This window comes from Pomacea canaliculata, linkage group LG2 (genome assembly GCF_003073045.1).
Source record: "Pomacea canaliculata isolate SZHN2017 linkage group LG2, ASM307304v1, whole genome shotgun sequence".
Classification (NCBI taxonomy): domain Eukaryota; kingdom Metazoa; phylum Mollusca; class Gastropoda; order Architaenioglossa; family Ampullariidae; genus Pomacea; species Pomacea canaliculata.
The window spans coordinates 18977336-18989821 of record NC_037591.1 but is presented as its reverse complement, the minus strand read 5'-3'; the positions used below and the strand labels follow the sequence as shown (position 1 = coordinate 18989821).

At 47.3% G+C, this 12486-nt stretch overlaps 1 protein-coding gene across 1 annotated transcript in view; it reads left to right on the top strand.

The window, feature by feature from the left end:
• Positions 1 to 649: 649 nt before the first annotated feature.
• LOC112558203 (multiple epidermal growth factor-like domains protein 6) overlaps positions 650 to 12486 on the top strand; it is a 15557-nt gene continuing 3720 nt past the window's right edge. The window contains exons 1-10 of the mRNA XM_025228497.1: positions 650 to 961; positions 1467 to 3479; positions 3776 to 3941; positions 4212 to 4490; positions 4976 to 5225; positions 6234 to 6521; positions 6909 to 8555; positions 9190 to 9422; positions 10160 to 10313; positions 11882 to 12139. Coding sequence (XP_025084282.1) covers positions 2587 to 3479; positions 3776 to 3941; positions 4212 to 4490; positions 4976 to 5225; positions 6234 to 6521; positions 6909 to 8555; positions 9190 to 9422; positions 10160 to 10313; positions 11882 to 12139 — 4168 coding nt within the window. The 5' untranslated portion in view covers positions 650 to 961; positions 1467 to 2586. The remainder of the gene's footprint in view (positions 962 to 1466; positions 3480 to 3775; positions 3942 to 4211; positions 4491 to 4975; positions 5226 to 6233; positions 6522 to 6908; positions 8556 to 9189; positions 9423 to 10159; positions 10314 to 11881; positions 12140 to 12486) is intronic.

The window sequence follows — 12486 nt, the reverse complement described above, 5'->3', positions numbered from 1 at the left end:
GATTGGTTTTGTCCATATCAGCAGAGTATCTACAGATATAATCTCTGGACACACAAGAAACCAGAACCGGTTTTGAGAATCTGCTTTTTTAAGTGAGGGCCTTTTTATTTATTAAAGTTAATAATTTTGATAAACAATATGTATATTGAAAAATGTTTAAAACAAAATCAACAAATCTGTAAAGAAGCTGCAAAATGCTGCTCGCCGGATGGGATATGTTTCTTCTGAGATGTCTCTTGAAATAAAAATCATGGGACTTCTGGTCAGACTGTTTTAGCCTCCGTAGGTCAAACGGTAAACGTGAAATTGAGCTTTTTGTGAAAAATGTTGCGATTTGGATGTCTAATGTGTCCGGAGCTAAACAGTTTGTGCCCAGCAGTGTGACAGTCACGGTCGTGGGTTTTCTTCAGCATTCGACTTTCACTCATTCACCTGAAGATGCAGACTATGCCAATGAACTTCAAGAGTTAGACTACATGCAAATTACAACACAAAGTGCCAAGCCACTTTGTTACTGCTGAAACTATGTGGTGCTGCTGTGGGTGGGTAGACAGGTCGGACATGTTGTATACTGGTATTGCGTTGGACTGTGCTATGCTGGATATGTGTTATGGAAAAAGGGAATCCAGCGTGCTGTGTGGGAGGGAGATCAGTTGTACAAACACACTTGTTATACAGACATACAATGAAGTACAATTTGCAGGACAAAGCGGCTGGGGACCCTGCACGGGGCAGGGCCAATGTGTGGACAACGCTGAATGCTCAGTCACATCTGCTGGGGCTGCGGGGACATGTGAATGTGACAAGGGCTACTACTCCGACAAGGGCAGCTGCATCAAGAGGAAGCTTGTGGGGGAGCCGTGTGCCACCTCCGGCCAGTGCGTAGACAAGGCAAACTGCTCCAACGGCGTCTGCCAGTGCACCCAGGGTCATTATAACGACATGGGTCGCTGCGCTGGAAGTGAGTGTCTTCTAGTTACCATCCCGGACTGCTCCTCCTGTATCAATATAGCAAGAAAAGCCAGAAGTTTGACTAACGCTAGGTTTCAGAAACTAAATGCAGAGAATAGAGCAAACAATGTTGTATGTTGTATACATGACAATTTGTGTGATGCAGTGTATGTGACAAATGGAAGAGAATAATTGTGCATCAGCAGTAATGCTCTTGGTGAACTCTTACACAGCGTTTTAATGATTGAGACAAGACCCTCTTCGATGTTAAATGTTCGCAGTACACACCATAGCTCCGAGTGCTAAACTTTATCAAAAGTATTTGTATAAATCCATTGCCATGACTAATATCATGAGCCTCTAGTGTATTAGAGAATAACACGATAGTCGGTTTACATGATTTTGATTGCTAGTCCGCTGATCTCTAAATAATTTGTTTATAGGTATTTCTATTGTACATTTTAGTCAACAAAAAAGTATCACGGCCAATCAGCCAGATTCCTCTCTGTGTGCAGCAATCCCTCCCAACCAGCCGTGCACGGCCTCTGGTCAGTGTGTAACGGACGCCGAGTGTGAAGCGCCTCCTAACGGTACCTGCCGATGCCTCAAGGGGTTCTATGATCAAGACTCCCAGTGTCTAGCGGTTAAACCCCCTGGTCACGCATGCACGGACAGTAAACAGTGCGTAGAGAACGGTGAGTGCCAACCGTCCAGCGGCAACTGCACATGCGTCAAAGGCTTCTACAGCGACAAGAACGCGTGTTACCCAGTGAAGCCCGAGAAGGCAGGTTGCACCGGACTAGGACAGTGTTCGGACAACGCTGAGTGTTCTACTCCCAGTGGAGGTCTTTGTACTTGCAACGAAGGCTTTTACGGGGAGGGAGGAGCGTGCTTGCCACGCGTGCTGGTGGGTTCGGCCTGCATGCGACCAGACAATGCGTGGACCATGCCAAGTGCTCCTCAGACGGGCTGTGCGAGTGCACTCAAGACTTTTATGGGGAAAACGGCACGTGTGTGCCGGACGTGCTGGAGGGGCAGCCATGCACAGACAGCGGGCAGTGCGTCGCTCACTCCCAGTGCACTAGCACTCCTGCACTCGGCCGCGTCTGTCTGTGCACCGGTGACTTCTATGCGGAAAATGGACTGTGTAAGCCAGACATCCCTGTAGGAGATGTTTGCAGCAACACCAAGCAATGTGTGTCCAACGCCAGCTGTTCATCAGTCAGTTCTCTATGCGAATGTGACTACGGCTTCTTCGAGAACGTCGGCACGTGCCACTCGGTGGTCCCGCAAGGTCTGCCCTGCAACGTCTCTAAGCAGTGTGTAGAGAATGCAACGTGTTCTCAGAATTCCTCCACGTGTGAGTGCCTGCCTGGCTTCTATGAGGACAACGGACAGTGTCCACAAGATGTTTCTGAAGGAGAAGCGTGCACGGAATCTAAGCAATGCGTGGAGAATGCCGAGTGCCTCTTGCTTCCAGGTGGTCAGTCTCTTTGCACGTGCAAGCCAGATTTCTACGGAGACGAGGGGGTGTGCCAGAGTCGTTTACCCGAAAACTCAGCTTGCGTGGACAACAAACAGTGCGTTGCCAACGCAACGTGCCAGACAACTCCAGCTGGGAACAAGTGCGTTTGCATGCAAAGTTATTTTGGTAACAATGGGACATGTCTTCCAGATTTGTTAGAAGGTACACCCTGTATAGAATCAAAACAGTGTGTGGACAATTCTTTGTGCTCTAACGAAACAGGTAGCTGTGTCTGCTTCGAAGCGTTTTACGGAGATGATGGCCTTTGCATTCCTGACGTGGCCGAAGGACACAGCTGCAATGAGACCAAACAGTGCACGACTAATGCTACCTGTTTGACCGACCTGAACACAGGAAATCAGACGTGCGTCTGTGATGAAGGTTACTATGGAGACAAAGGTCAATGTTTGGAGAGGATCCCTGAGAGTCAGACCTGCAGTGACACTAAGCAGTGTGTATCAAACAGCAAGTGCGCAGACTCGGGGACAAACAAGCGCTGCACGTGCATGGAAGGATTTTACGCGGACGGGGGCCAGTGCTTGAAGAGCGTTCCGGAGGGACAAAGCTGTGAGAGGACAGAGCAATGCGCCGACAACGCCCAGTGTGCCAGTCTTCCCCGGAAGTGTGTGTGCGTCGAGGGCTACTATGGCGATAAAGGTGAATGCCTGCCTCAGATCGGGCCAGGTGAGTCGTGCAACCAAACAGAGCAGTGTGTGGACAACGCCCATTGCCTGTCGCAGGGCGGGACGTGTCAGTGTGACCCTTACTATTACTCCGAGGCAGGTCAGTGCAAGCCCGTGGTGCCCGAGGGAGGCGCGTGCACAGAAGACAAGCAGTGCATCTACAACGCGACCTGCTCTCCAGTTACTGGCAAGTGTGGGTGCCAGGAAGAGTTCTATGCTGAACAAGGTGATTGCCTTCCCGACATCCCAGAAGGCCAAGCGTGCAACGGCAGTCTCCAGTGTGTGATTCACGCTGTGTGCTCTGCTCGAGTCAACGGCTGGTAAGTCGGTCCGGAATCTTCAGCAGAGCCCTCACTCTGTCTGGGGCTATGCATTATCTTTCTAAATATTTACCTGCAAAATAGTTTTTAAATAATTAGGGTCAGTTCGTTACAATAATTTTCACAAAAAACAAGAGATTAATTCTTAAACCCAGAGCCAATAATCCCTTTCTGTTTGCAAATTACAGTGAAACATCTAGATGCACACCTCATCGTCGTCTTTTCCTGTGAGTATTTTCGTAAGATACTGTCTTATAAAGCATTTGTGAATGACGGAATGCTTATGGTGAATACAGGTGCAACTGTACGGATGACTATTACGGCGACGGAGGACAATGCCATCCGCGCAAAGAGGAAGGTCAACCGTGTGACTCAGTGGGTCAGTGCGTGGACAATGCCGAGTGTCAACTGGACAGCGGACAGTGCCACTGTCTTCCTGGCTTTTACAACGAAACAGGACAAGTAAGCGACATATGTAATGTTTCGTCTTGTCTCTTTGTCCACACATCCATCAATCCATGTTTTTTCCGCTCAGCTTCTGGTTTTAAACTCTTGTGGAATTAGTGTTCATTTTTTACTGTCATTTTCCAATATTTATAATTGTTCTCGATATCACACCTAAGCAAAAAGGTTTTGCTTTTGTATATGTTCATTAACACTTTGTGCATAATTAACTTTGAAAATGATGAAGCCTGGCAAATCTTTGATCTTTGACCTTTCACCTTATTTTAGTGCTTCCCTCTAATCCCTGCCGGAAAAACGTGCAAAAGGACAGAGCAGTGCACTGCTGATGCAGTCTGTGACATAAACAAGTCTAAGAAGTGCGTGTGCAGCAGTGGCTTCTATAACAACGGGGGTGAGTGCCACCCACTGATTGTGCCAGAGAATCCGTGTACTGGTCTCGGCCAGTGCATAGCCAACGCAGAGTGTTCCTCCAACACCACTGGCGTCTGCTTCTGCAATGAGAAATACTTCCTCAATAAAGATAAAGATAGATGCGAACCTGTAAAGGTGAGTTAGCATTTTGTTCTCGCCATTTCCTTTTGATTTACCATCCTCTCTCTTTGCTGTGATTTTGCCCTTTTTGGTTAAGACGAGACCACGAAAGTTTGTGAAGCACGATAATCTTCACAGAACACTTCAAAATGTGTATTTCGACATCTTTGCCTTTTCCTTAGTGGGCAGAAACAAATAGCTCTCGGTAAATGTAGCTGATAGCAAAAATTCAAGAGAACAAAAAAATTTTAATTAACTTCTATATTTACACCTTCTTGCGCATCTTTAGCTTGTTCTGTCAGTTGGTAGACCTCGAGAAAAATTGAAACCGGTTCACACTGCCAATAATGGAAAGTAGTTTCTGACTATGCAGCAGTCCGCTTATCGGTGACTACATAACTTTAATTACATATAAAGCATCACCGTTTTATTTTAAGTGCTCTACTTGTATTATTTGAGGCTTGGCTTGAATACAAATGTACTAAGTGTTGACCATGCAGGGTGCAGGTGAGAACTGCACAGCAGCTGGACAGTGTGTGGACAATGCCGAATGTTCAAACAGCATGGGTGGAGTTTGTCAGTGTCTTCCCGACTTCTACGCCGACAAGGGTCATTGTGTGGTCAGGAAGCAGGTACCAGAATCGTGCAAGGACACGGGCGAGTGTGTGGCTAACGCAGTGTGCTCTCCTTCGAAGAAAGTGTGCGAATGCAGCGAGGGATTCTACGCCGACAACGGCCGGTGCGCCGGAAGTAAGTAGCGTGTGAATGTGACGGGTGATGTAAAACAGCACTTGTGATCTTAGCGGCTTGTCAAACTCTAAATGACCTATGACATGACCAACTTGATCTTAGGCACGCAAGTGCACAAAAAAGTGCATCTGCCTACCCATACCCCACAAGAGTCGTTTGTCACAAGTTTGTCACTATCCAGTCTTTGACTTCATTAATACAGACTTCTATGGTGCTGGTAGCAGAGTGAGACAGGCGGTGAGGTGGAGTAGTACAGCTGTGTATCATCAACATTTGATTGATGAAAAACGTTTTGAGACTGGATGCAAGATGAAAGTGGCTTTATGTCCAGTATAAACAGAACTGGGCAAAGTACTGAGCCTTGAGGGGCGCCACAAGAAAGTGGAGCAGAGCGAGATGTTTGACCATCAACAAACACAGTCTGCGTCCTATCAGTGAGATAGGAGTTGAACCAGGCTAGAGTAGGTCAGAAATCCAGTAGAGGGTGTGAAGTCTATGAAGGAGCAGAGAGTGGTCCATGCTGTCAAATGCAGCAGACAGGTCCAGTAAAGTGAAGGCAGAAACATCACTACTGTCAAGTGCAGATAATATATGTCGGTGGTCACTTTAATTAAAGCAGTTTCAGTACGATGAAAAGGTTTATATGCTGACTGAGCATGGGGAAGGAGCTGGTACTCTTGTAAGTAGGCTGTATCAAAACTACTTTCTCTATGATCTTTGAGACAAGTTGGAAACTGGGTGATAATTCCACCCACATGTTATAGAGAGAAAAGGATCTGATCCGGTTTACTTCCAGGCGGAGCTCCTTGCACTTAGAGGCAAGTACATCAACCACGCGGACTGGATTGACAGACTACAATGGGGGGTTTTCTATCTGGTCCTTAAATTTTCATGAGTTCATGAGTAATTGTTACCGTGGTACTACCTGTCGCAAAAGCAGAAATGACTGACCATCATTAAGACTTTCTCATGCGATGACACTTGACAAACAAATTCTTTTTCTTCTAGCGAACGCCCCAGGAGAGCCGTGCTCTGGCCGTGGACAGTGTGTGGTTGATGCAGAGTGCGAGTCAGACAAGGGGGGCAGTTGTGTCTGCAACAACGGCTTCTACCAAGACGGCAAGCACTGCTCTGCATTGAAGCCACCAGGTCAGACCTGCGCAGGAGACTTGGAATGCGTGAAAAACAGCACCTGCAACACCAACTCCTCAAGGTGCACCTGTCTGGCGGGCTTCTACAGCGAGGCCACCTCATGCCAGCCACTGAAAGCCGCTGGAGAGACTTGTACTAATTATGGTAAATAGTATAGCAAGTACTGTGTTTGATTGGTGTCTGCTACTTTCCATTTTTCTGGTTGGTAAGTCTCTGTATTGGAAACGCCTCTCCTTTCCCTACCAGAGAACTCTTTCAATCTCTCTGCATCTCCTCTCCATTCCACGAAACAAATAACAGGAAGGAAATACAACCCAGAAGATGGTGGACATTCTAATGAACATCCCCTTCACAAACTCCTTACAAGTTTTCTAAAAGAAAACATAAAAAGTGTTTTTCAGACAATCAGTTTAAGAATACATTTTATTTTGGTTTGCACATAACGCTTAGGAGGCCGTGAGTGAATCTTCTGATGTGTTTGAAAGCAGCTTTAGTGTCTGGAATTTCTCTAAAAGCACCAGTCTATTGCAGGACAGTGTACTGCGAATGCAAACTGCACTGCGGAAGGCGGAGGCAAGTGCCGGTGTCTGGCTGAATTCTATGAGGAAAGTGGCGTCTGCAGGAACCGGGTCAAGGAGGGACAGCCATGCGAGGCCAAAGGTCAATGCGTGGCCAATGCCGAGTGCTCTAATGGCGCGGGAGGGACGTGCGAGTGTATGAGCGATTATTATGGGGACGGCGGCAAATGTCACAAAAAACGCGACGAGGGACAAGCATGTACAGAAACTAAGCAGTGCACGTACAACGCTCAGTGCTCAGCCAACGGTACGTGTCAATGCAACCGCGGGTTCTATGAGGACGGCGGCAAGTGCCTGAAGAAGCTGGACTCCGGTAGTGACTGCACCGTGGACAAGGAGTGCACTTTCAACGCAGAATGCTCGCGGAGTAGAGGTGTTTGCGAGTGCATAAAAGGATATCACGTGGAAAAGGGCAAATGTTTGCTCAATATCCCTGAAGGTAGCGCGTGCAATGACACTCGGCAGTGTGCTGAAAATGCAGCATGCGTCACAGGCATCAACGGACCTATTTGCACCTGTGGTAGTGGTTACTATGGAGACGATGGTAAATGCATGAAAATGCATGGCGTCGGCGAAACGTGCAACACATCCAAACAGTGCACGTACGACGCTGTGTGCGAGGGCGGAGAGTGTGTCTGCGAGCACGACTTCTACGAGCACCGGGGCAAGTGTCTGGAGAGAATAGATGAGTCCAAGCCGTGCAATGAGACCAAACAATGCACACACCTCGCTGACTGTTCTCTGGGTGCGGACAGTGTGTGTGAGTGCCGTCGTGGCAACTATCCGGATAAAGGCAAGTGCTACCCATGGCTGAACGAGAGCCAGCCTTGTAAAGGTGACATCCAGTGCACCATCAACGCCTTCTGCTCGCCGCAAGCGAAGTGCGAGTGTCACGATGGCTTTTACGCTCTGGGTGGACAGTGTCTGGGGGTCAAAGATGAGGGTCAAGCCTGCAACAACACTAACCAGTGCACAGAGAACGCCGAATGTTCACAGGAGACCGACTACGTCTGTCGCTGTAAATACAAGTACTACGCCTATAAAGGCAAGTGTCAAGAGCTGAAAGACGAGGGGGCGTCCTGCAACTCAACAAATCAGTGCACGTTCAACGCCCAGTGTTCGGTCATCCATGGCTTTGTATGTAAGTGCGTGGAAGGGTTTTACGTTGACCGAGGAAGCTGCTTCAAGAAAGTAGAGGAAGGACTGCCCTGCAACAGCACATCCCAGTGCACAGAAAACTCCAACTGCTCGCCTGCAGATGGACACACCTGCCAGTGCCTGAATGGTTACTACGGCGACAGCGGAAGCTGTAAACCCAAGAAAAATGAAGGTCTTCCGTGCAGTCTTTCTAAAGAGTGCACATACAATGCTGAATGTGCTAGTCCGGAGGGAGTGTGTCGCTGTCAAGGGAGGTTCTATGCTGACAATGGTCAGTGTCGAGAGAAGATTTCCATGGGTTTGCCTTGCAACTCATCGAACCAGTGCACTGACAACGCCGTCTGCTCTGCAAAGCATAACGACACGTGTCAGTGCATGTCAGGGTATTTCGGCAGCGAGGGCAAGTGCAAAGGTGCGATTAAAGAAGGAAACCCGTGCACAGGTGAGTAACAGGTCAATGAACTTAATCTTTCTTATGTTACCACCTTGCACACTTTAACAATCATATCGCCATGGCACATCTTACTTCACACCTCGTCACAATACATCCCAGCTCTTACCTCTGGCGGTTTGCAGAAATTTGTCTCGTGCCTTTTTAAAGGTCAATGCAAGATACTATTTTAAAATATCTGGGTGAATGCATATTCATGGTTCTTGAGATACAAAGATCAAGACGAACAGAACGAGGTGAAAATAGTGGTCATGTTTCTACACAGCTACGCCTAAACAATATAATAACATATCCCAGCTCTCCCATTGGCTGATGCCTTGGCGATGGAAACGTATCCATGAACAATGCTGACGTCCGTGTTGTTGGCTTTTCTTTGGTGCATGGGGATGTCTGTAGGCATGTATCTCGAGAACAGAAGGGGGTATATTCACGCTAATTAGGAGTGGTAGTGTCATAGAAGCAGAAGCGGCAATACTAACAACAGCAGTAGCAGCAGTAGATACTGGTAGAGACAATATCAGTAGTGGTGGTAGCAGAGTAGTAGCAGTAACATCAGCAGTAGTATCATCTTTCTCTTATCCTCCTGTAGTTTGCCAGACAATAATCGTGTCCTGTGGTGTTGCAGGCCTGGGGCAATGTGTGGACAACGCAGAATGTTCTGGCACACTGGGAGGGACTTGCCGCTGTAACAACGGCTACTTCACTACCAACGGTACTTGCATCAGGATGCGGCAGGAGGGGGAGGCATGCACGGGGTCTGGCCAGTGTGTGGACAACGCCACCTGTGTTCCTCCTGAGGGAGGAACTTGCAGATGTAAAGAGGCATTCTATGCTGCCTCAGGGATGTGTCAGCAAAAGGTGAGCAGCTGCTTGTGTCTTTCTTGAATAGAACTGTTTACAAACAAAAATCTTGTCATATTTTACTGTCAACGGACGAAATTAGCAGCCACACTTGCTGTGGTTAGCTTCTATAAGTATTTTCTATCTCGCCCTTAACTTTTTGTAAGACAGAGTGTAAGATACACTGCGGTATATACACTGTCATAGTAACGGTAGGACTTCATCTGTTAGGAAATACTCTCCCTGTCACCAGGAAAACAACACGTGATCATAGGATGCTTAGTTATTGTGCAGCAAAACAGTAGACCTCATCCCCGTACATATTCACCAGCATGGAATGCTGTAGATGTACATTAACAACACATTATTCCATGCGCACACTCCTAACAGCAGTCCACTAATGCCAGTTTGTCTTCTCTTACTTTTATATTTCGTTGTCTAGTCCTCCTGCCCGTCTCCCTCTGCAGATTCACGAAACTCACTCTCGGTCATTATTGTTTGTAACCCTATTTGTCTGTGGTTTTTTATCTTTATTTCTTTTAACTCTTTAGTAGTGTTGTTCGAATGTCCGTTCTTCGTATGCTGTCCATGTCTTACTCTTGGCTGAAAGCATGTTCCTTCCTAGGCGTGATCACGTGTTTATAGAAATCGCTCGTTCATTACAATTCATGAATAATACTTTGCTTGGTTATGGTACATTTGCATTATTTTATACCATAAAATTAACCGGTTACACTACATGGAAAACTGTGCAGAAACTGGCGGGCCAGCCTTGCTCAGGGTTCGGTCAGTGTGTGGACCACGCCGAGTGCTCGGCGGGCGCCAACTCCACGTGCAAGTGCAAAGCGGGCTTCTACGATGCGTGGGGCAAATGCTATACTCAAGTTGGTGCTGAGAAACCGTGTACAGGTATCTACATAGGTTAATGTTTTCAGTGGAAGACACCAAAACAAGAGAGAGGAACTAAACATTGCATGTATATTTCCATCAAGGATGTTGTTTATTAATTAAACAGACCGTTATACTCTGATAGGTTATCTGTAAATAAACTAACGATGGCTTAAATATTTCACCCTAAGAGTAAATAGGTCAGGTCAGGTCAGTCCCATGCCAGGGGACCGTCCGGCAGCAGCACAGACAGAATTTTCCACCCGGTCCTGTCTTGAGCAGATGAGAGCAGGTCTGGCATCTCGCGTTCGGTCCATAATGTTGTGACCCAGCTTTTCTCGGACGAGACGACGGCTCCCTTCGAGGGTTCCTCGTCTTGGACAGGGCCCAGGCGAGCTTGCGCCGCTTCACTGTTGCCAGAAGGGGCTCATGTGGGCCCACGAGGGAGGTTACGGTGCTCCGTACGTATGCGTTGGTCTTGTGTTCGCGGTACGAGATGCGGAGCAGCTTCTCAAGCACTTGTTCTCAAAGGCCTGGAGCTTCTTTTCCGTTGCGGCAAGCAGCGTCCAAGTCTCGCAGCCGTAGAGTAGGATTGACACTACGAGGACTTGACAGCTTGCTGGTACTGAAGCTGATTGAGTTGCTTCGCCAGATCCTATCCAGCTGGACATTGCGGATGTTGCCATACCAATCCTGATACGGATCTCTGCTGTACAGCAACCATCACTAGTCAGGGTGGCACCCAAATACTTGAAGCTGTTGACCTCCTCCAGTTCTGGCGTTCATGACGATTAATCGAGCTTATTTCCATGCCATAGAGAGTCTGTCCGTCAAATCCTGAAGTTCGTTGTTACTGCCTGCCATGAGGTCAATGTCATCTGCAAAGCGGAGATTAACAACGGACCCGATTCATCGCGAAGAACTCGCCTAGGTACTCATTGCCAGAGTCCATCGTGCCAACACGATCAAAAGCTTTTTTGAAGTCGATGAAGTTATGGTATAGTTGACGTTGATGCTCCAGGTGTTTTTCTATCATAACGGCAGTTAAAGATCTGTTCTACCGTGCTTCTTCCAGCCCTGAAGCCAGCCTGTTCTTCTGCCAGCAAATAGGTTTTAAGCGGTTGAGGATGATTCTGAGCATTACTTTGCTTGGTGACTTATCAGACTGATGGTTCTGTAGTTCTGGCACTGCTTCCCTTTCTTAGGGAGTGATGATGATAGACTGAGCCCATTCTTTTTTCCTTCCCATATCTTTTGAACACAGTGTGGGCCTTAGCATCTCCTCCATGCTTCAGCAGCTCATGTGCATAGCTTCTCTCACCTCATCAGTGAGTTATGTGGCTGGTCGCTGCTGATGTCTTGGTGACCAGCCATGCTATGCTGCAACACTGGTTTCGACTTCTTTTGCCTTCCTTCATCCTTGTTGATCTGAATCAAACCCAGGGTTGTTTGCGCTTCCTCTGCTTCCCCAGCACTTCGTCTGCAGTAAGAGTGCACCTCTTTGATACTTCCAGCAAGGGCGTCTATGTCGCAGTACTTTGAGGAGTAAAGAGTAATTATGCATCGAAATCTCGTTTTTGTGTCTGAAGGTCTGGGACAGTGTGTTGAAAATGCAGAATGCTCGGACCCCAATGGCGGGCTGTGCTTATGCAAACAGGGTTTTTACAAGGACGCTGACCAGTGCAGGAGCAAGCTGAGCGATGTCCCTTTGCAGCGCTTGAAGAAAAAGGCGGGTACGGACTGCAATGTGTCCACCGAGTGCGTGGACAACGCTGTGTGCTCCGTGCTCACCGGCAAATGTGTCTGTATAGATGGCTTCTTTCAGGACCAAGATTTCTGCGCCGGAAGTAAGTATGAGACTAACTCTGGTACGTTTATAATTTATTAATGTATGTCTGAAATAGCAGACCCTTTGTGTACAATAGCAGTTATAAAAGACTCAGTGTGGTATACCTTAGCAAGAGAGAAGCTTTTATTATTCAGTAGCGGATGAATGCATTATAAGCTCGTATCTATCCTGAAATGTTTCACAAAGGTAATAGTTTAAACTATTTTAGCTTAATTTTTTTTCAAAGTTATTGAATGTTACTGATGATGACGATTTTAGAAGGTCGTGCATGCGTCTGGAGAATGTATTTTAAGCCATTTGAGGTTGAAGTCCCCCGTTTCACTAAAATCATCAACAAATGAAATA